The sequence below is a fragment of the Emydura macquarii genome, unplaced genomic scaffold (assembly GCF_026122565.2).
Source record: "Emydura macquarii macquarii isolate MOO-44397 ecotype Brisbane River unplaced genomic scaffold, CSIRO-AGI_Emac_v2 contig_1253, whole genome shotgun sequence".
NCBI classification, from domain to species: Eukaryota; Metazoa; Chordata; order Testudines; family Chelidae; genus Emydura; species Emydura macquarii.
In genome coordinates this window covers 73,158,091-73,182,340 of record NW_027131390.1, presented here as the reverse complement: position 1 = coordinate 73,182,340, position 24,250 = coordinate 73,158,091, and the positions used below count along the sequence as shown (strand labels likewise).

General features: G+C 42.9%; 1 protein-coding gene and 1 long non-coding RNA gene across 3 annotated transcripts in view; one reads left to right on the top strand and one right to left on the bottom strand.

Annotated features, from left to right (window-relative positions):
• LOC137153631 (uncharacterized) overlaps positions 1 to 24,250 on the top strand; it is a 68,809-nt gene that overhangs the window by 42,252 nt on the left and 2,307 nt on the right. The window lies entirely within an intron of this gene.
• The window catches only part of CHN1 (chimerin 1), a 124,877-nt gene continuing 114,310 nt past the window's right edge, over positions 13,684 to 24,250 (bottom strand). For both annotated transcript variants that reach the window (XM_067549214.1, XM_067549215.1), the window contains 5 exons: positions 21,596 to 21,769; positions 20,665 to 20,742; positions 19,369 to 19,506; positions 17,143 to 17,248; positions 13,684 to 14,586 (listed from right to left, as the gene is read on the bottom strand). In XM_067549214.1, coding sequence (XP_067405315.1) covers positions 14,415 to 14,586; positions 17,143 to 17,248; positions 19,369 to 19,506; positions 20,665 to 20,742; positions 21,596 to 21,769 — 668 coding nt within the window. In that variant the 3' untranslated portion in view covers positions 13,684 to 14,414. The remainder of the gene's footprint in view (positions 14,587 to 17,142; positions 17,249 to 19,368; positions 19,507 to 20,664; positions 20,743 to 21,595; positions 21,770 to 24,250) is intronic.

Below are 24,250 nucleotides of genomic sequence, written 5' to 3'. Positions count from 1 at the left end.
GTCTAACAACTGGGTTTCAGCATGGGGAGAAGACAACTGTCTGGTGCTGCAGCAACCTTAAATCCACCTTATACATGTGTTCTCACAGCTAAATTCCCTCTGTTCAAGACAGTTATTGGGAATAGCTTAGACAGCCATAATATCGCCAAGAGAGCAAATAAGAGAAAGATAAGTCAGCATCAAAACAAAGAGCAGAGGTTTTTTATCATTTTTAAATGACTAAGATATTTTTTCAGATATTTGTCTCATCTTCCCAGTAGATATGGAGTGTTTCAGTGAAAATTAACACTCAACTTAATATGTAATATATGTTGGTACCCTACCTGAAAACAGAAGAACTTATGGTGAGTCAGGTAAATGGCCATGTGGAAGTAGGCACCCTTCATGTTGAGAGTCACGAATCAGGATCCCTGTGGGAGAGATGGGATAATTAATGCCAGCATCACCATACAGAATTTTGGACTTTCTGATACAGGTGTTCAGCACACAAGGATTGAGAATGGGGTGGCACACTCCTTCTTTCTTCAGGATGAGGAAGTATGGGGAGTAGAAGCCTTGTCCTGTATAGTGAGGTGGGACATGCTCTATGGCCCCCTTGAGGAGGAGAGTGTCTGCTTCTGGTTGGAGAATGCATTAATGGAAAGGGTCTCCAAGGGAAATCCGGGGGAGGGGGAGAGTGGGGAGGAGGAATAAGGGAGGCTGATGCGGCAGGAATGAGAGAAATTCTATGGAGTAGTCATAGTGGATGATCTCCATTACCCAACTGTCTGAAGTGATCTTGCCCCCGCTGTGGGCAAATAGGGCAAGACAGCCCCCAAAGATGATACAGGGCACCTCAGGTAGCATTGGGGGAGGTTTGTGGGTCTCAACCAGCACATCAAAACTGATGTTTTGGCTGCTGCTGGGAGAGGGTTGAGGAGGTGGTTGTGGTGGAGGTGGGGAAACATGGTAATTAAGAACGGTGGTTGTCTACGTGGGATCTCCTGCTGGCTTGGTAGTAGGGTAGGTAGGAAGCATGAGGGTGCAGACAGAAAGGCTGCCTCTGCTGTCTGAGTCGTGGGGCTGGGGTACATATCCCTAGGGACCATAATATGGCCCTGGAGTCCTTCAATGACTGAATGGATTCATCTGTCTTTCCAAGGAACAATTTGTTCTCATCAAAGGGAAAGTCCTCTATTGTATTTTGGACTTACCTAGGGAAGCTGGATGACTGGAGCCACAAGTCCCAAAGCATGATGACCCTGTTACATGCGCACAAAAGAGAGGACGTGTCAGCAGCGTCCACAGCCACCTGGAGGCCCATCTTGGTGAACTAGACAGCCCTCATCTACCAGTGCCTGAAGCTGCTGTTGTTGGTGTTCTGGCAGCTTGTCCCTGAACTCTGTAGTTATTAAAAGCATACTTGGACAGCAGAGCCTGGTAGTTCGCAGTCCAGAATTGTAGTGCTGCTAGGAATATACATTTCTCCCCAACAAGTTCTTGTGCTTTGCCGCCCTGTCCAGAGGGATTGACTTCTGTGGGTGCTGGCATGCCCGCTCAGCTGCCACAAGGCCAACAAGAGGTCCGGGGGTGGGGCATGAGAAAAAAGAAAATCCGCTGCCTTAGCAGGTGCATACCTCCTCTCTGCCTGCTTAGGTGCAGGGGCACAGGAGGCAGGGGTTTGCCACGCTGCCCGCGCTGGTTGGAGATTGGCCTTGTTAATAGGTAGAGCCATGTTAGAGGGCCCCTGACCTTGGAGAATGTCCAGGAGCTCATGTTGCTGGTCCTGAACCTCCTCCCAGGGAATCCCTGGGTCTGCTGCAGCAAGTCTTGGCATTGACTGATGGCGGAGAGAGTGAGAGGGGACTAAGCTCTTCATCTGGTGAATAGGAAGTGGCTGTGGGGACCGGTGGAGCCAGCAATACCTTTTCGATGTCTGCTTCTTCTTCAGAGATCGACAGTGCTGGTGAGAGAATGGGAGAGGTGCAATAGGAAGCATGGGAGGGTGCCTGGTGTTGGCAATAGTGGTCCCAGGGGGCCGGCCCAATACAGCCAAAGGCAAGTGTCCTGATTCTTGCTACCAGATCATACGCTGAAGGGTAACATGGTTGGAAATGCGAGTCTGAACCGCGGCATGAGATTGGGGAGAATGAGGGTTCTGACTCTGAACACTCCCCGGACTCTGAAGACGGTTCCAGCAACAGGGGAGCCGGTGGTACGGGAGGGCTGCGGTGTGGCAGTGGGAAGGGCCTGTCCTGCAACAACAGACAAGGTTTGTCTTGCGGAGTGGTGATGTCCCAGGTGAGCAGGGCTCCAGAGAGGAGTGGAGACGGTGGGCATAGAACAATCTACTGTGTTGTCAACAAGAGAGGATTTGGGCGGCCAGCAGTCCTCCGTGTGCCCGTGGAGATGCGAGAAGGCCCCGGTGGTGTGTGCAGAGCTGGCTTGTCCGGGAGCTGCAGGGGTAGCAGCAAGATGGGTGGCACATGTGCTGGTGAACCTTCTAGATGCAGGAGTTTTGGGGTTACTGTTAGTATTGTCTGATCCCATTTCCACCAAGCTTTACCCTCCACAGGGGCAAGAATGGGCGCTGGTCCAGTCGGATCCATGTGCGACATCTCTCTTGACCTGACCTGGCTCAGGGATGAAACGCTGCTCTTGGGAGCAGTCTGTGGTGGGGATCTTGTGCCCATGAGAGTGTCTGTTACTCTCATGTTGGGACTTGTCCTTGGTCTTCGGTATCAATGGATCTGGGGCATGCAAGGAAGGGCACTCTCTGCCGGTGATGGCTGCTGTACAGGAGATTTTGACAGTCCCAGACCCAAATGTGCACATGGTCGCATAGCTTCCTCCATTAAGAACTTATGGCGGCGGAGCTCCCAAGCGTCCCAGGTTTGGGGTGGGAAGGACTTACAAATGGAATAGTAAGCTGTGATGCAAGTCTCACCAAGACAGTAAAGGCACCTCTCATGCTTGTCATTGATGGAGACCAAGTGCAGGCAGGAGACGCAGTTTTTAAATCCCATAATCTGGGGCATAGGCCCTGGGAGAGGGGTAGAGGATGGTCCCCAAACCAAGAAAGAACTTCACTAACTCAACTATCTACTCTAAACACTTCCAGACTCAGGCGCATGGCACACGTGTGGAATACAAACAGAGACCATCACTCAAAGAAGATTCTACATTACATGAGTTATATTGCACAGTATAGCTCATATAATGATGTTGGTAGATAAAACTGTAGGCAAAGTAGTAAAACAAGGAAAGGGCCAGGTGCACAAAAATGATGAAAGCCCTTTTCTGCACAACAGACACAGCAGAAAAGCAACAACCAGCAATGTATGCATGTGTTAATGCTATACTTTTGGAGCTTCGTTTATTAGTCCATTATGCTAATGAATATTCTCACAACCTGGATAACTGTAACGGCCTTGGACAATCCTATTTGTGTAACTGACACATTTACTAAATTGTAAAGCATCAGATACACAAAGAACAAAAACTCAAAATCAAACTCCCAGAAGCCATAGGGTGGGAAAAACAAGAGCTTATTTAAAAAGTAAATCCTTCTTGGCTGCCAAGTGTATTTTTCAAAAACAATCCCCAATTGCCTCAGGAAAAGCATCAATCAAAGGATCCCAGAGGTCTGAAAATGATTTGCTCCAATCCACTGAGATAAAATAGATATATTCCAAAGAGAGAGAACTGCCTAACACAGTGATCCAGAGAATATGAGGAGTTGAATCTGTCCTTGAGACAAAATACATATGTGAGTAATACAAAAGGATACAGAAATTAAACAGTCCTTAAAACAAATTCCTTGAGCAACGGAGTGGGATCTCTCCTGAGAGAAACAAATTTGAAGAATCAGTAATGTAAAGGTAGAATCAGCATTACTGATTGGAGTAGTTTATGGATCTACTGTCAATACTTGTATCAAAAGACAAGTGAGTTACAGTATGGGGTCTCTATCAATGTTACCCATATAAACAAGGGAGGGGTTGAGATGCCACAGATAAGAAATATACCAGATGGTATAAGAGCTTTGGAGAGCAGTTTAATTTGAGGTTTCCCATGATTGGAAGCAAAGTAAGACTTGGTTTTTGCCTATTGAGCAGCAGTGTTAATTGCTTAACAGTTAAAATCTTGTTCTAGTTTTAACTTTAATCATAAACCAAAGTGAATTAGATTTAGTCATTAGAATCTTACATAATGCAAAGAAATGTATCCTGCTCAACCTGGGCAGTCAGATACGCTATGTGGGAGAGCAATGCATATCAAAACAAGCTCAGCTGCTATTGTTACAAAGTTCTCCAATATTTAAGGTGAGTGACTAGGGATCCGAAATAAGCTGTGTAGCTAGGATCCATGGTGCACTGGAATACAGACCTCCTGCATGAACCTCCAAGTCCTGCTTTCCCTCATACTGCTGCAGGCTGGGGCTATCTGGCGCCATGGAAGACAAGTCAGGATTTGCCCCACAAGGTGCAGATCAGGCAAGTACAAAGTGTTGTGCAAAATTAAGCACCTGGGACTTTTTCAAGGGGAAAAGGCAGTATGCCACATTTATTGACAGAAACTAAAGTAATAACTAACTTAAACCTACACATACACACATACACGCGCCCAAACGTACCAGAAAGCGTTCTATAGTTATATATAGCTACCAGTCCTGATTGTGGCTTGAGATCGTAGCTAGGGTTCGTTGCTGGAGTTCGTGGCTCGTGGCAGCTACCTGGCCAGGGAAGCTGGGCACGAGGAGAGCAGGGTCCTTGTCGGGCGCGCACCGACGCTCTTCTTTAGATGATATGTAGAATGCTGTTTTTCCCCCAAAGCCTTGAAATCTCACCCAGTCTTTTATAGGTTCTGGGGTGGATCCTTCTTTGCTTTTTGGGGCTATGTTCACACTCTTCAGTCTAGGATGGACTTCACACTTCATCAGGACAACTTCATCAGGACAGGCTGGCAGTTTGGGTCTGACTCACACACACATACACCCTCCATTCATACCTTGTTCAGATAACTATCTTATTCATCTAAAGGTTTAGAAAGGGTTTGACACAAGATGGAGTACATAGGGTCAAAATGGGGTTTTACATTCACAATATGGAGTATGACTGAGAGAAGTTCAAATGTTACATGATTTCAGTAATAACCATATAGAGGTTGACACAAATAAGGGTATGAATTAAAAGCTATGAATTAATCTACAGGGTTACAATTACAATTTTACACAAAGGTGCTAATTTTACATAGTCACTTGTCTGACCACAAGCACACTTTAAAGACGAGGTTGATTAAAAATTAAACAAACAACCCTTAGCGCATTCAGTGTGTGTACGAAGAGCACCGGAAGTTTGCTGCCATTTCAACAAAAAGCACTGTGAGAAGCTTACGACTAGCCAGCTCACAGGTAAATCTTCCTTTTTTTGTTGTTGCTGTTACATTTTTGCAGCTATGGCATGTTACCTAAGCGTAATGACCTCCTTATATCCGTTTGCTTAGCCGTCATTTTAATCCACAACAGATTTCCTACCCTCATTCTCTTGTATTACAGAAGCACATCAGAACTGGAAAGCAGTTGCTAAGCAGTAATTTTGCCTGACTAAAATACCGAACTATTGCCAGGTTCACTAGATCATTTTTGTTGTTACAATATATCAGGGGTGGCCAAACTTACTGACCTTCCGAGCCACATCAACAGTCTTCAGACGTCTGAGATCCAGAGTGAACCTGCCAGGGTGCGGGACTTTATTCCTGTGGTGGGGTAGTGAGGCTAGGGGCTGCAGCCCTGCAGGGAGGGTGGGGCTCGGGACTCCAGCCCCTAGACCCACCCCCTCCCCAATGGGCAGAAGCCCCTAGCTCTGCCGTCCTGCCGCAGGGTAAAAGCCCTGAACCCCTCTTCCCCCCACCGCACCAGTCTGGTAGGTGGAGAGTGAAGGGGAGTGTGTGTGTGTGTGTGTAAGGGGGCTCCTTGAGCTGCACTTTAACTGTAAAAGAATGCATTCAGCTTGCGAACCACAGTTTGGCCACCCCTGCAATATGTCTATAATAAAATCATTTCAGAATGTTCATCAGCGTGCAAAAGCTGGGTCAGCAACACAGAGGATATATGCCTTTTAGGAGCTTTTACCTGGTCCTCTGCCATTTAAAAAAGAAAAAAAAAAATTGGTATAACACAGAAACATAAATAACAGGGTTCCCTGCTACCAATTTATTGCAGGGGTAAGCAGAAGTTCACTTTATTGTCTCAGAAGGGTAGTTGGCTTTTTTCCCCTCTTACTGAAGTATCTGTTTGTAGCAGCCTCCAGTTTTCCACAATGCACATTTACACTTAAGATGACTGCTGCTAGCTGGGAGCACACCCACAACTTCAAGACAACAAAGATCATGACTTTTTTGATCCCCTGGCGGGTGCAGACTAAATATGATATTGAAGCAATTTTCTTAATCTCTAGGGAGGAAGGGTTTTGATTGCATTCTTCTCCAGCACTATTTAACAGCTGATTCAGAAGAACCACAGTAGCTTTAGAAGAGTCTGTCTCCACCTTGCCAGATAGCAGATTATAACACCCTGTGTCTGAAAACAACACCCCAAAAAAACCCATTTCTACCAATGTCATATAATTATGATGCTTCCTGTACAAGGTACACCTTATTTGGTATTATTTTAAAAGTCTTGATCTGCTGAACATTAATATCCTATTGCATTGTATGTGCTACCATAGTACGTGGATTTATAAAATATTGTAGGCAATGCTACTAGAACATGTTGCAAGGTGGGAAACTTCCATAAACAGCCTTTCAGGCACAACGGAGTGGCCAGACAGCGTTAATGGCTCTCTCTCACCCACTCAAGAATAGATTCCACTAACAAGACTAATGACAACTGTAGGAAGCATGTTCACAACGGGGTTGCTTGACCAATGGGAAGCAGCCACCACATCCCATGCTTGGACTAGTCTAGCAAGCTGAAACAGACTATAAAAGGAGTGTGACATCATCATTTGGCTCCACTCCCATTCAGCTGGACACCTGAAGGATTGTCTGGAAGATAAAAGGACTTTGAAAGAGGAGAGGGGAGTCTCAGGCAGGGAAGGTTACCCAGCATAAATTTAAGAAACTGCTTGTTTTTGCTAACAAGGGTGAGACATTGCTAATTCAAGAGCTTGTTAGTGTGTAGAATTTAGACTGCACCCGTATGTTTATTTCATGTGGTAACTTCTTTTAGTTGCTTTACATTTGCCATTTATAACCATTTAAATCAATTGCTAATGAACTTGTTTAGTGTTTTATCTTAACTAGTGTGTCTTTGAGTGAAGTGTTTAGACAAACTGCTCAGTAACAAAAGCTATTGCATGTCTTTTCCATTTTGAGGGAAGGGCGGACTGGATAATAATCTCCACTGGTCAGGCTTTCTGACCAGGGTAGATGGTGTGGTCCTGGGCTGAGGAGCCACCTGGAATTTCTCTATTGTTGGTTCGTGAGTGGCTGGCAAGCGTTCATTGAACTGAGCTGGGTGTGGTCCCTGCCTGTGGAGAGCTGTGTAAGTGCAAAACCTGCAAGGGGTTTGTGGCCTGTCACAGCATCATAATGTGAGAGGGAGCCCAAGATAGTCAGACAGAGGGCTCATTGGTATGCCAACTACCAGGCAGTACACCACCATTTCTGCATACCAGTGTCACACAGATGTAAACTGAGAGAGGAATGACTGGTGAAACATTGGACTAGGACACAGGAAATCTAGGTTGATGTCCCAGCTCTGTCATAAATTTCCTACTAAAACTTGGGAAGTAGCAATTTCCTTGTGCCTCAGTTCTCCCATCTTTAAAAGAAGATAATATTCCCCCACAGGAGTGTTATGATGAAACACCCATAAATAGATGGTACTGAGAAACTATAGTTCTGAGGGCAAATCAGTATCTAGACAGCTAAACAGAACTGGCTAACTTCATACCACAATATACATATTTACTAGTATTACTATTAATGCTCCCAACATACAGAGTCACAAGATCATAGATGATAAAACAGGAAAGGTACTCACATACCATGTGATGGCTGGGGTATATGAACCTAAATGTAACAGAATATTGGATCACCCAGGCTATCTGCCTGCAAATTCAGGCACATTGCTCACTGTATATATTTCAGTATTTGGTCCAGTCTAGATCTAAATGTCTCAAGCAACAATGCTGTCACTATTTCCTTTGCAAGATTATTCTGAAGTTTAATATATCTCACAGCCAAGAAGTTTTTTCTCATAACTTAAAATTTCCCTTTTTTTCATTTCATACCATCACTATGCATGCAAATCCTACCCTAAACAATGTTCTGATATTTTATCTTTATTTTGTTCCTGTTAGAGACAGATTTCAAATAGATATTCAGTGCCTCAGCTATTTTTGAATCATTAAGTTCATCCTCCTTCTCTGCCCCATTAACAGACTTACTTTCCCCTAGTACTATTCTTATACCTCTTTGGTTACAGTGACTCATTCTGCTTCTTTCCCCTTATGTTTTCCCTGCAAATTGGACGGAGCAGTCTTTCTTGGTTTCGCCTTTCCCATCTCCAGAACTGGCTTCTTTTTTAAACTCAGATCTTTAAGCAATCCCTCATTAGGCCCATGTATTTCAAAACCTGACCTACAGTCCCATAGATTTTTCTAGGAACATACTTTGCTTCAGCAGGCACAGTCAGTCATGCTGACTTATGTCACCTTAATGTAGTGATTTTGGGATGTGGACAATCACTTTACTTGTGGGGTTTGAAATCCAGACACAGGTCTCTAGGGATTAAAAGTCAATCAGAGATTGTAATGGTTAGGCTAGTTCCTCAATACCCTTTTCCCTGTTACTAATACAAATTAGGGCCCAACCATCTGAATGTAAGGTACAGTTTTATAAATGAAATGCTACAAGTATATTTCAAGCACTGAAAAGCAAATCAGTAACCACCTAATGTACATTTAATACATTTTGACAAAACTTAATGAAAAATAATCACCTTACTGAAACAATTTTAATTAGCTTTATTATTTAAAAGAGGAAAATCATTTCAAATTAATGGATGAAGCATGTAAAATTAAATAGAATAAATTCACATATTTCACTATAGATGACTGTACATTCCAGAATGTGTTTTCCCCTACGGTATTTGGGGAACTGTATGTTTATTGGAAACATTCTGACCGTCTTAATTATGCTTTGAGATTAAACATATTCAGAGGTTTTAGCATCAATATTTGGTGTGTATTTTCTTCTATCTATAGTCACGTTTTGTGACTGAGGGAAAATGGCATGTGCTTATTATAGGAGAGAAACAGATACATGACCCAGAGGTCCATATGTAGGGTAGGTGCAGAGTAAAATCTTAATTACTCATTAGCTAGCTCTAAAGAGGGAAGTGTGCATAAAGGAAAAATTATGCGTCTCTTGAATTCAGTAGAGAGATGATCTCCTGTCTCTTAAAAGCTGAAGGCAGTTAGCTTCTTTCCCTTCCTGGGTGAGTCTTCTCAAGGTCAACCACGCTGGTTGTAGGTCCTTAGGAGCTACACATTAGCCCAACATATCACAATTTTACAGTAGCATGTGGCTTTTTGAGGCAATATGCATCACTCTCTAACACTGAACACTCCCCAGTCTAGATAATTCTATCATCCCAAGGAGAGATGGCATTTCCAACACCAGCAGCAAACAAGAATGTAACCAGCACACGTTCAAAGCAGCTAACATGAAACTCACCTTGCTCAGTTGCTGTTGGTTCTTAAGTAAATTGCAAGTCCAATCACTGGCTGATATTTTGGGTTTGTTTTCACCAACTCAGTTTGGGTCTAATCCAGTTTTCTTATGCACAGCCGGCAGCATTGCTTTAGATGTGCCACGCCTTCTAAAGGCTGTTCTGAAAAGTGAAGCATATAGTCATTACTGTCAACAACATCAATCTATTAGCACACTTGGACTGGAGGAGTGGTGTACTTCATATCAAAGGATGATAAAATTATCTGAATAAATCCTGTTTACCAACGTATCACACATATTCCTGCAATATGCTTTAAACAGATGGCTTTTAACTCTACAGTTCAAGTTTGCACACACAGGCACTGGGAACAAAAGTTCATTCACTGTGTTCGTTGGCCAATCCACTAAAACCTACTCTGCCAAAGGACGCAGAGGGCATATGTACGTGACAAGTGAAGGTGTGATTGTAGCATGAGTAGGCATATATGTGCTAGCTTTAATCTAGTTAATGTGGGTTACCATAGTAATGAAGACACAGTGGCGCAGGCTTCAGCACAGGCTAACTACTCACGTACAAGGCTGCTGGGGAACCAGGGGGGTCAGTCTCAGGTTGCAAACCTGTGCTGATGCTTGTGCCATATACACTAATACTATTATCCACGCAAGCTTTACTCTAGCCAGCACAGGGATGCCTATCCATGCTACAGTCACACCTTTACTTGCAGGGTAAATGTACCCCAAGTGTCATTACAACAGGATTTCCAGTGCACATGGATGGCCCAGCGCCACCCCCGTCTCTAGCCACACTATGCTGTCTGCTGCTAATCGGTTAGTTAGGCATCTCTATACTAGTGCTACACCATTGGAGGATGCTCCTACAACTGGGCAATGCTCTCATGGTTTGCTATGCTGGTTTTCAGGCTGTTGTGCACTCCAAATGCAGGCAAGAATTGGAGCTAATGAATCTGCAGGTGCAGCAGTACAACCAACTGAAGACCGCATAAAAGCTGGCAAACATTATTTAAAAAAAAAAAAAAGCAGCAGCTCATGGACCTAAAGCTGGCGCAGAACACCGGGGCAGGCACTGCACCAAAGAACTGAGACCTGTTGACAGGGCCATGCAGAAGATGTCCTTGCGCTATTGGGGTATAAAAACAGCAGAGGGCGTATTAGGTCAGTAGAGCTAGGAATTTACACACAGCGGAGACAGCACATTAGAGTAGCACAGTATACATCCAGCAGAGGGCATATGGCGCTGACAGAGCAAAGCATTATAAAACCCAGCAGAGGGCATAGGGGGCCATTAAAGCAGCTGGGTCTGAACATGGCTGAGGGCCTATGAGGCTTTTATGGCAGCGCAGCATAAAACCAGCAGCGAGTATTATGCAAGGTAAGAGGGGCACAGACATAGACTTTTAGAGATGTTAGCTGCAGTGCTCCAGTCCTAAAAATAAGAGTACTGGCCTGCTGTTCTGGTTTCCCAGAAACGTGCGAGAATGGAGTATGCTTTTTTATTGCCCACCAGTAGCCTCAGCCATAGGAGAAGGGGCCCATGAAAAGCAGTGTCCCGGCCAAGCTCTCAGCCCAGAGCAGCAGGTCCCACAGGCGCTGGCACACCAGGCTCAGTGAGGGAAGGCGCAGCACAACCGGGCTGCATACGGTCAGGACGCTCTTTGCACAAGCAGGTGCCCAGCAGGCAGCAGCACGGCCAGGTCCAGGCCTTGCATGGCCTGCCTTTGGCAGCTAGCACAGCCATAGCTCTGCATGCAGTAGCCCGTTCTGCACCTGGCACAGCCCCCCAGCCTCACCTCCGCTTCTGGTGGGTTCTTTACACGCAGCCCAGGCCTGGGTGGCTGCAGTGGGATCTCCTCTTCCCCTTCCAGGCTAGGGAGGGGGCAGGAGCAGACATGCCAGCCTTATTGCTCACAGGAGAGCAGAGCTGCCCTGACTGCTGGGCGGTTTCTGACTCTGCCCCCCCCCCATGTGAGAATGGCTTCAAGTTTCAGAGGAGATGGGGGAAGCGCACTTCCTGCTTCCTACAGCAGCTCTGATTGGTTGTTCTGCCTTACGAGGCGGGCAGCAATTGACAGCCTCACGTCTGCTAGCGAACTGGAGCGTCTTGCATCATTGCAAGACTGGCTTCGGCCCTGACTGACAAACTGCTGTCACAAGAGACAAAATCTCTAGAGTTGGCAACATAGAGCCCCCACCCAGTCCGTGAGTCTCTGATTCCTTTATCATCCCACCCCCACCCCTCCATCTCCAAGTCCGCTTCCCCCAACGGAGGCCCCATTGATTCCATACTTCCCCAACCACCATCACTTAGACCCTAGTCTTCTCTGGGTCGCTGCTTCCTCCTCCACTCCCACCTCCACCTGGTTCTTGCTTCTCCCACTACCACTGCCCAACCCTTTAGTTCCTGCTGCGTCCCTCCTACTCACCATTCTTGCCCTTCTGTGTCCCCGTTTCCCTCGCTATAAACATTCCCTGTAAAGAGCACTCCTTTTTTCTTCATCTTTTTAGACATTGCCTTCAGATAGTGTCTTTAGGCAGCAGATTAAGCTGCTATCCCTGATACATGTAGGTAACTGTATAGGGCAGCAGAGAGATTCCTCTGTCTGCAGCACCATGTAGATTAGGCCTCCTGCTTTTCCTGTGAGTCAGGATTTTCTGGTGTTCTGATTTGTACCAAAATAAGTAGGGTTGGGTCTTTTGATGCCTAGAACTTTCCTGCAATTTTGAAATTGATTGGGTTTCAAAGTTATCTTTTTACAGATGGAGAAATGCCATTGAGTTGAACATCAGACCGCGCTTCGCTTGCTCCATAAATGTAAATCAGAATGGTAACATTTTACATCCAGTGTGCACTCACTTTGCACTTGTGTAAATAATCACGCATGTGCAAGACAATGAAGAATCAACTCCAATATATTTTAGGAGGTGAAAACGAGGTATAGTCACATATTGCACGTGGACAAATCTTGTCTGCCATTCTTGGTGACAAGAGTGAGTCAGAAACCCTAAAATGAAAAAAATTTGGTTGACTGGTTTGTTTGTTTTTAAGGGCTGTGATTACAACAGTACAGAAAATTCCAGCAATGCCAGACAAAATTCACTGGAGTATACCAGTCTTGTAGAAATTGTGAAAGCTGAGAAAATAGCGCTTGCAGGATGACTAAACCTTACTGTAGTAGCAGTGCTACCCTGCTTAGAGATATGCAGTCAGATTCTACACTGTTGGATGGAATAATGTTGTTTTGACAAACTCAGGAGCATTTCTAGAGAATAAAACGTGAATACATGGAATGGCTCTATCATAGGGCCTGCTAAAAGGCTGATAAGCCATTTGTATGCATTGCTAGATAACAGAGGAATTATTTATTGTCCCCTTCATATGGAGGATATGGTGGGCAGAGCAGAAGTGTGGAGGTCAGTGTTGAACAATTTAAGCCTGAAGCAAATATAATTTGGTACATACACAAATACAGGTGGCCAGAATTGGTGAAACTGTAAATTGAAATACTGTCTATAGACAAGCAAATAACTATAAGCAACTGTAAGCAAATACTGTCTATAGACAAGCAAATAACATTTTTTGAAAAATTCAGAGAAATGTAGTTATTAATAGTACTGTTTTTGTTTTTAAGAGGTGCTGAGCAGCACTGGAAAAATGTTCTGAATGCTGTTTAAAGAATTTTGCTAATAGAATAATCATGAGAATTTGATGAGAACCTTAACAAAAGTGTCAAACTCCAAGCTATTTAATTGGCAATGCCCTGACCAAAAATAGAAATATAAATGATCTCTTTTCAGTCAAAGGGTGTTCAATATGAGTGCCAAAATGCCATATATAATTCAAACAGTTCAACAAGAAATGAGTTGAGATTTTATTTTGTGAATATAAATGTTAAAACAAAGACATGTCAAAATATTTTCATTTATTTAAAAAACCACAGCACAATGTTAGATTTCTAATAACAAAATTTAATAAATTAATACATGCCAGATAAAAATACAAAATTACACTTGAAATAACAATAATGAAAACATTGTTCAGTGTTGCATATTTTACTGCAACCACCATAAAAGGCATGGAAAATTACTTAAAGTGACAGTCAAAGTACACATTTTGTTTCTGTTAAAAACAAATTACTACATGATAAAAGAACAGAGAAACCAGGAAGAAATCACCCAAGAAAGTGGGAAAAGAATGATAGGAAATGTCAATGTACGGCCAGAAGCCCCATTTCAGAGAAATCTTTCTTTTTTAGTGTCAGAAACCAATTACACAGAACAGAAAAGCAAATTCACAATAGATTTACACTGAGAAACATGCTGAAGTACAGTCACAAAACTATCCGGAACAAAGATGCTGTACCAGTTGTTTCCTTTGCAGAAAGATCTTCACCAAAATAGGGAGAACAGCGAGCCAATCATGCAATAGAGCTTTAGATATTTGTTTTAAACACGATAAACACCCAGGATTACTAGTACTGGAAAATGTGTTAACCTTTTTTCAACATCAGCTGAATGGCACTACAGAAGCAACACAGAGTTCCTTCATTTTTATCCTGTATACATCAAAAGCTCTAGCAAATATGGAAGCCAGCTACGAGAGCTGGTTAAATTACAGTAAAATATTCCTTCCTCCATAGAATATTGTTTCCTTTTTTAGAAAGAACAAAAAAAGATATTCAAAATAAAATGTCTTCATTTTTTATAAGCATCTCCACCACAAGTCTCTGATAACGGATATCATTCAGTGCAGCCATTGCATCTAGTTCTGGTGCTCGCATAAGGGTTGGTCCAAAAACAATGCCAAGATTCTCTGCATTCATGAGGTTCTCCTTTTCATGAAGTGTTACCCTGTAAAGGAGGACAATGATGTTAAACACAAGGCATCGCTGATATGGTGCATATAGGCATGTGTCTGAAAACCCCTGGGCTGAGGGGAGGAGCAAAAAGTGCTTTCTTTGCCCTTCCCAAAAACCTGTCGAGAGGCTGCTTCATAGCCCATGTAAGAGGAACCACACAGAGGTGCTCTGCGGAGTAGTTAGGCATTAGGTGGTAGTATGCACTTTGTGGTGTAGTTAGTTGTGTTTTCTGATGCACCGTCTTTCCTTCCTGCACACAGATTATTGGTGCTTCTAGCAAGCATGGTCTGGGGGTTTTGTGTGTGTGTGTGTGTGTGTGTGGGGGGGGGGGGGGGGGGGGGGGGGGGGGGGGGGGGGGGGGTGTGTTCCTACAGATCAGAACATGGGTGCACACTAATGCTACTTTTGCAGTTTATAAATGTATTGAGGGCCATTTAGGTGGGGAGGCAAAACTTAATTCAATGATCCACTTTACAGGATTGTTATAAGATTACCAATTTAAAACTCACCACAAATGTAGTACTATTCCCATTTACAGGATGGGGGGAAACCTGATTTGATTCACCAGGCTCAAACTGTTACTATCTCATGCATTCTATTATAATGCAGGTGAAGCACATCTGAATTCATTTGATGCATACATTGCAAACTAACCATGAAATGAAGTGGTAAATTGGGTGATATGGGGTGAGATTCTCTCCCACAGGCACAAGCGATGCAAATCACATCCGCTTGCACATACAAGGGTAGCGGTACCTGAAGGGGGATTAGACCTCGGGCTGATTTAAAATCCAGTCAGGGCTGCATTGGAGCCTCATTTGTAGAGGCCATCTAACAACAAACGTACTAAGTCCGTGCGTTGACTGGCCTACCTTTACCCTTCTTGGCTGTATCAGACAGTTACTCAGTCCCTAACAGAGAGGGGTTATAAATTGCTTGCACAGATTTGTCCCCACTTGTAACAACTTTCTATTGCTAGTAATCTGAAACCTAGGTTCCACCAGTGCCTTTTCTGATAGCTCACCACCTGCTACTGTATTATCTTTGGGTGGGCCACAGAACGTAATTTATCATGTATGCACACAGAGCAGAATATATAGAGTATTCTCAGACTGTACATGGTTAAGAAGTGCAGGGAAACAGAATGAATGCTTCCCCAATTTCTGGTTACTGGCATAATAATAGTAAACAAACTGCTGTCTAGAGACACTAAACTTCTGCTTTGGTTTATGGCAGTTAATTTGCCTTTCTCAATAAAACAAATTCAAATTTGTAAATGAGTTTGTTCACAGACTAAACAAGGAACTTAATATAAACTATTGCTTTATCATAAAACAAATCTCCATAAGTATTCTCATAAATGACTAAATATCCATTGGTAGGAAGTTTGTGGGTTGTAAAAACACTTAAGTTCTTTCACACTGCTGCACTACCTAATCTCCTGTGTTGAATAAAATCCCTTCAGGCATATACAATTGTTGTCAAGATTTGATGTTTGGTTTTTTTTGACACATTATTCTTATATTTCCAAAACTATGCTTCCTACTTTATGGTGATTCCAAATAAAGGATCAATGAATTTCACAACAAGCCAATGAGCTAGCTGTTCTCTCACTACAAGTCTTTTCAGTAAGTATTTTAAACAATAGAAACTAAAAATAATTGAAATATAACCGTTTTGGCTTTCCTCCTTATGCTGGGCAAATGCCATCAGTGTAAGAATTTATAAAATGACCTGCTAATCAGATCAGCAACAGAATATGAAATACAGAATGTGAATATCAACAAAAGAGTATGAAAAATTAGCTTTACAAGTAGTACAGTTTACTTTTTAGCTACTTTGCTGCTGGTCTTCCATTCCTTTGTATGTATGAATACATTCATTTGAAGTTCCATTGTAATAAGTGGACACTGACATATGTGGTCCCTGGGGCTGCATTTTGCTGGACATACTAAGCAGAGTCAACAATTCCTGCAGTGCAACTGTGTTTTCACTGAAATGAATCTATTTACAAGGCAAGAAATGATTATTCATGTGTTGGCAATAGGTGCATGTCACAAACTAAAATGTGCACGGGAGCTAATCTGCCAATTCCATGTTTTACTCTGTGGTTTTGTATATATTTTGACAACAGAAAGGGAATAGTTTCTTGCCTTGTAAATGTTCATAGTAACTACAAATACAGTAGAAATTTGTTAGGCATATTGGGTTTTTTTGCTTGAAAATTGTGTTCTTTTTATTGGTCTAAGCCCTAGGCCTATGGATAGTGCAGAAGGTGGGAGAAAGCACAATATTTGTGTATCTGTTTTAGTGCATTCTAATACTCTATTCTTTTAAGACATATTTAAGTTAGTTTGTTCATTCTGCTATAACAAATGACACTGGAGAGACTGTAGTGCTGTGTTAAATTTAAAAAAATAACTCAAAATTTGCTTTATAAGAAGCCTGTACAAGACCCAAAATACATCTTGTGGGGCTTACACAGACTTGCATAGAGGCTGTTGTTTCAGATGAATTCATCTAATTTCTTTTCTAATAAACCACATACCTTTTTAAATGTGCCATGAGATACCTTAAGGTTTCACAGTGTGCAGGTGGCAATAGTTTCAATGCTTCATGAAGTGTTTCCAGTTGTTCATCAGGATCCATGGTTTCTGAAACAGAAACATTTAAATATCAGTGCAGACAATGCCAGACTCCAAGCAGAGAAGTACAGAACTGGCAGGTTTTGGGATTGACAGGTTCTGAATGGAGTCCTCGTGATTAACCCTATTTATCTCCAGATTATGTCAATGAGCTTTGTTTTGCTTTAATCAGTGTGTCTCCCCCTTGTTCTGGAAGTTCTCTTCTGGAGTGATGGGATGACTGTCACAATAGCCACTCAGCCTCCCCAATGCACTGTCAAGAACAGTATCAGAGGAGAAGAGCTGTGATGGGTTGTGACACATGGATTTCTGTCCACTAGGAACTGGACTGAGTCCACCAAGTCATTCCTCATAAGTACTGAAAAAGCTGTCCAGATGGTAATCACTACTGACTTGAACTAGTTTTGCACAAGTGACCTAGAGGTGAAATCCTGGCCCTACTGACGTCAATGGGAGTTTTGTCATTGACTTCAATGGGTCTGAGATTTCATCCCTAGAAGTCCTTTAGCTCATTACCACTCACTCTCACAAATTACCTCATTCCTAGTAAAAATCATAAAATAAAATGAAAGGGACTTTAGATTACGATGTTTTCAAGTAAATAGGATCACTCAATTCTTGGTGACGGAAGAAGAGGTTACTCACTCTCTGCAGTGTCCCCCTATGGGCACTCTCTTGGTGTGCTTGCCCCTCAGGTACCTTAATCTGAGATTTTCATTAGCAGTGTCCATTCAGTCCGTGCATGCTCTGGTGGGCTGGCTTGTACCCTGTATCGAGTCTCTATCAGGCTGCGTGGGCGAAGCACCCCCGCAGATCCTTCTTCACTGCCAAGTCTCAGAAGAAACTCTGACCCACAGGGGGACACATCTCGAAAAACCAGTTACTACACAGCGTGAGTAACCTGTTCCCCTTTGAGTAGTGTCCCTATAGGGGCTCCACTCTTGGTGACTCCTGAGCAGTATCCCCAGCAGGAGGAAGGGGCTTCAGAGCGGAGTCCAGCACAGAAGAGAGAACTGCATTGCCATCTGCAGCATCAGAGGGGGAGGCATCGACTAAGGCAGAAGGACTAGAGAAAATATATACTGAAGAGCATGTAGCAGCTCTGCAGATTTCTGGAATGGGAACATTTTTAAGAAGAGTCACAGATGTAGATTGTGATCTAGTTGAGTGCTCTGAAATGCTGACTGGGGGTGGAACATCGACAGCCTGGTAGCAAGCTATAATAAACTCAGAAATCCATTTAGAGAGGCTCTGGGTAGAAGTGGTGGAACCCTTACCTCTGTCTGCAAACAAAAGAAATAATTTATTGGGTTTATAAAATGGTTAAGTTCTATCTAGATAGAAGGATAACATTCTCCTGATATCTAAGAGCATGCAGCATGGTCTCCTGGTTTGAAGTATGCAATTTTGGGAAGAAACTGGCAGGCATATGGTCTGAGTCAGGTGAAATTTGGAAGTTACTTGAGGAAGAAACCTGGGATGCACACACGAGGACATTTTATCCTTGTGAAACGTTGTGAAAGGGGGCCTGCCATTAAAGTCCCAATCTCTCCAACTCTGCAGACTGAGGGTTTTTTTTAGTATTTTGTTTGTTTGTTGCTTTACATAAATGCTAAACAAATATTAAACTAAATACACTAACTAAATAACAAGAAGCTCCAAAACTACCATGGAAGGCAAGAAGTGGATACACTAGCTCTGTCTCTAGATGAGAAGGAACTGAGGGGCCGGGCAGCCTGATATAGCCCCAGTACAGAGCACAAGAATACCAATGGCAAATATGGGGACTGAAGAATGAAAATGAATGCTAATGAAAATCGCCTATGGAGGGTGCGTGGGGCGCATGCACCAAGAGTACAGCATCCATAGGGACACTCCTTGAAGAACATTCCTTTCTAGGATGTGTGGTGAAAAGGAAACATATGAGAAAAATGGAGGAGAAACTGAAACAAAAAGCACTTAGTACCACATTCTTATAATCTATGGCACATACATAGCCCCGCTTTCATCTCACTGTATAGTACCCATGAGAAGAATGTAAGCAGTACTTAATTAATAACGCATGTTAAAAAAGAAAACAGAGAAAAAGGGACAGAAAAAAAATGGGAGAAATGTTATTTTATACTTACTTGCAGAATCTATAAATTTTGGGTAGGCATCATATGTGATAAGGGGAATTGGCAAATCCCTGAAGTACAATTTAAGCGCACCAGTGATAATATTGATATCTTCATACATATTCACAGAAATATCTGCTTTTTCCCCATCTGCGTATAGAAAGTAGCTGACATTAATGTTTTAAAATATAAATAGATTTAGACTAATATTCAATGGAAAAATCTAGGCAGTTTAGCAATTAAGTTCAGCATAGCCACAGACTCTAGAGTATGTAAACTAATCAATAAAAACCTGTTATTTGACTGTGAATTTCACTGTTTCAAGATAAAGCCTCAAGCCTTTTGTACACAGACCAGTCCTTTCTTCATATCAGATTAACAAAATTAAAAACTGTTATGAAGAAACCTGTGTGATTGTTTAAATGGTGAGTGTCTGTGTTATAAAAACGTGTTGCAGATCAACTATATTTGAACATATCACTTTGCCAAAAACACATTTGTCAACAGTGAATGGGAAATTAGGAAGGTTTGCAAAAAGGAAAATGTTTTTAGTGCTTAGTCGTTAGGAAAGGCTTGTGCTCATCATCTCAGAGCAGTGGAGCTATTTATTCTTTGAGTTCAATGGGCATTGGGCCAGGCCCTGAGTTCGTTCAGCACCCCAACACCACATAGAAGGCAGGTATTAACAGAGCTCACTTTGTGTAGCCCAAGTAGCCTGGAGAGGCAGAGAGGGATGGTTTCTAGTTGAAATTTTTGGCTCAGTAAAAAAAACACATGGGGAGGGATCACACCTCCCCCTGAATGCTATTGTGGGGTATTGAGGGTGGAAACTCCTTACTTCTCCCATTGCCTTTGGTGGAAGAGGATGGATGTTTAGCCCATGGAATCCTTACTATTTTGGAGCTATCATCCAGGAGAGGGTTTCGAATTGCTCTGCTCATTTAAGGTTCTTCTCCAGATGACTCATGGTCCAACCCAGAGAGGAGCTTGTAAATCAGGGCAATAACGGAGAATGTTCAATACTTTCCTATCCAATGACATCATTCCCAAGAGCCCAACTGTCAGTCAGGCACTGTGGAGTCACAAACTTTGCCCTAGGGAAAAGGGCAGCTTTTGGCAACCTAGGCCAAAATGGGATTTATATGTCTTTCCAAGGGAAGGGGACTCCTCTATTCAGCATAATGATCAGCCTCTACATCTGCAGAGCCCAACAGGCAGATGGAGCCTGCCCTGAGGCACCCCTGGGCTGAACAGAACAATTCACAATGTGCTGGCATAAAAGTTACAGCAAAATACTAAAGAGGATACCTCTGTCAAATGCCATTTTGACATCTTCAATTAGATCACTAAAGCCTGAGACTCTGTATAGTCCTTCAGAATTAAGACCTGTTAAGAGAGAACATTTTCACTTGATTAAAAATTAGTATTAACTGCATCTTCCTTGAAATGGGCTCTTCCCTTGCCAGGTTCTTCATGTAAGGCAATGAGGCAACAAGGTCAGTTAGGTTTTAAAAGCTTTATCAGACTTTTCATTTGGAAGACAATTTCATGCCCATCCTTTTAACTCTGACCCTTGCATCAAATGCTTTGTTAGGCTCAGCTCCCAGTTGTTTTGCGTACTCATGTTTATGATAATAATTCCCAGAGGTGAAAAAACAGATTAGCCCAATTACAAGCTAATTCTTTTTAATCAGTTAATTGAGCTGAGCATACTAGATGTACAGTAAATATTTTAGAAGCAAAACATATATATTCTAGTAAAGAACTAGGAAGATGAGATATGTAATGGTTGACTAGTTTTTGCTGTGTAGTTCATTTAATCTTTCTGATTAAAATGCCATGAGAAGTATAGGAAGAGGAAGATGCACATATACATCAATAAAATAGGAAATCATCCAAGACTGAAGTTTAGCACACACACAGCTATGTCAAAACAGTACTGTACACTGTGTGCATTATAAAACATGCATTGTATCTGTCCATCTCTTGTGCATTAACTAGAAGAGTCCTTGTAAGACATTAAGTGATTTCAGCAGAGCTTTTAAAAAAATCACAGATATTTGTGAACCAACAAATAACACCAAGTATGATTTGAACTGTGAAGGATAATTGGCAATCATAAAATGCCCCCATTTGAAACTGTTTTGAGAAATCATAAATTCAGCAAAAACCCAAATGACCCAGATCAATCTAAAGGGATTATCAGTAAAGCAACCAAAGTCCATTAACTATGCCTTACCTCTAGATTCAATTTCTCTAATGCACATGTCTACTACCATTGGTCTCTTAGTGATGTGTGCTTTTACTAGCGTTGTAAGGTCACAGCTGTACACTTTTTTGACATGCTTCAGGTCTGGCTTGCAGTCATTTGGGACCATCTTGGAACACTGCTTGTGAACATTTAAACCACAATCTGGAAGAAAAATGAAAAGACGATTAACCCAATATTGGGTGAAAATGTGCTATGATGTTAATATAGTAAAGTATGTATTACTTCTACAGGGTCTGATTCTGCAGCCCTCATTCCTGTAAGGACCACTTGTGTGGGTAAACTGCAAAGGACTGGTGTAGACTTTAAAGAACACTTTATTTGCTGAACATGGTCCCACTCCAACATGCAAACACTGACCTTTCCTCTACTCCTATAGGATTTAACAGAAATCAACCAACAGAATGTAACAGAGAAAATTAAATGGTTCAAGTCTATAATTCTCTATCAAATCCCACAGGTTTTTACAGTAATTTCAACAGAACCCTATTGGTTTAATCCCCATTACATTCTGTATGGCTTTTTCATAGGGGAAGAGACCTATTACTCCGTAATGTTTTTGTCTTCTCATTTTATGCGTGACTATTTTATGATCCAATCCCTGCCCCTGGTCTTTATATTTATTTTAAGCTAAGTTTACACGACAAACCACTTTCGGTGGCGTGTAGTGTGTGTAGCTACATGCCACAGTCAAAAGCACACCATCCATACTTCGGTGTGTAGCTACATATTGCAGTGAAAGGCTCTGGCAGAAGGGAGCAGCTAAAACAAGGCTGAGCCTTTCCCTGCTGCTTCCCCTGTAGCAGAGTCTTTCCCCTGCAGTGAGAAAGGATTCTGGCAGGGGGGGAGCTGGCAGAGCCTTTCTCTGCTGCTGGAACCTCTCCTTGTAGCAGGGAAGGGCTCTAGCATGAGGAGTTGCTGGAGTCTTTCCCTTTGTGGAGAAAGGTTCCAGCTGTTGGGAGCTGGCAGCCTTTTCCCACTGTTGCCCCCCCTCCCCCCCCTCAGTCTACTGCTGGGGTCTTTCCCTGAAAAGGAGAAGGGCTCCAGCAGTGGAAGTTCAGAGGGACATACAGTGTAGATGGGTAGGCACGGCTTGGGCTGGTAGAGGATGTATAGGCACGTACTCTGGGTACATAACCACATCCTTCAAGCATGTCTTGACTGTCCATGCCTCACCTGTCTATACTCGTGCTATGAGCGCTATGCATGTATGTACACTACACACTGCCAAAAGAATCATGCAGCGTAGAGGTACCCGTAGGATTAGACTGTGACATTTACGTTCAACTCTGAGCAAGCTAGGGGAGGAGTTCTCCAAACTGTTTCTTATTACTGTGCAGCACGTTGTGGAGTTTATCATCTCACAGCCATTTTACTTCCAATTCTGTTTCGTAGACTGGGTTTTTGAAAGAGAAAGTCCAGAAAGCTGGCAAGTCAAAAATAACTGTATTTAAATTAAAATGAATCTGAGAAGAATTTATTTAAAGAATTTAAAAATTAAAACAGTTCCACAGTTTTATTGTAAGCATTTTACAAATGAAGCTTTTGGTTCATTTTAGAGTAAAATTTAACTGAAATCAGATATACAGAAAAAACATTCATTCTGTACGAAAATGTGCCATGCACAGCTATCAGCACTAATGCTCCATCTGGAGTACAAGAGGAGGAAAATCAGCAGTCATACTCCAAGAAAACAAGTGAAGATAGGCAGAGCAGTGCAGTTCCTTTTAAATTAACAGAATGTTTATATCCATGATTTGAGTCAGTAAGTCTTGTGTGACAATGTCTGACCAGCATTTTGCCTTGTCTGAAGTCCAACCTAGTTCCTTCTGACTTCACTGGGAGTTTTATCAAGTCTCTTCTGTCTTGCAGTAGGGACTCCTGTCTTGAGAGATGCTGAGCATCTTGAACTTTCATTGGTGACTATCAATGAGACTGTCACCCAGAGCCCAATCCTGCAAAGTGACATGTTGAATTGCCATAGCATAACAGAACGTAAGAGCGGCCATACTGGGTCAGACCAATGGTCCATCTAGCCCAGTATCCTGTCTTCCAACAGTGGCCAATGCCGGGTGCTTCAGAGGGAATGAACAGAACAGGTAATCATCCAGTGATCCATCCATCTGTAGCACACAGCCTACAGTGTTCACTCTCTTGATCCAGCCAAGATTTCCAGCGTGCTTAATTTTACTACCATGAATCGTCCCATTGATTTCAATTATTTATTGATCTCAGGGGGACTGCTCATAGGATTCAAGTTAAACAGACGTAAGAGTTTGGAGGATTGGGGCCTTAGTGAAGATTTACAATATCCCTTCCCTTTCCTTCTCCCTCTGCCCCTCTCAATATCTAGTGCAGTGATTCCCAAACTTTTTCTGTTGTCCCCCCTGACCTGTAATGGGATCCCTGGAAGCTGCAGTCAGGAGCTGGGTCTGGAGCTGCAGCCAGGGCTAATGGAAGCAGAGCCATGGCCGGGAGTGGGGCTGGGACTGGAACTGCAGCCAGGTCTATGACACGGCCAGAGCAGAGCTGCGGCTGGGGGCAGGGCCAGAGCAGAGCTAAGGGAGGGGCAGGGCTGAGTGGTGCGCCTTCTCCAAGCCCTGTGGGGGCTGGCCCAGGCCCTGC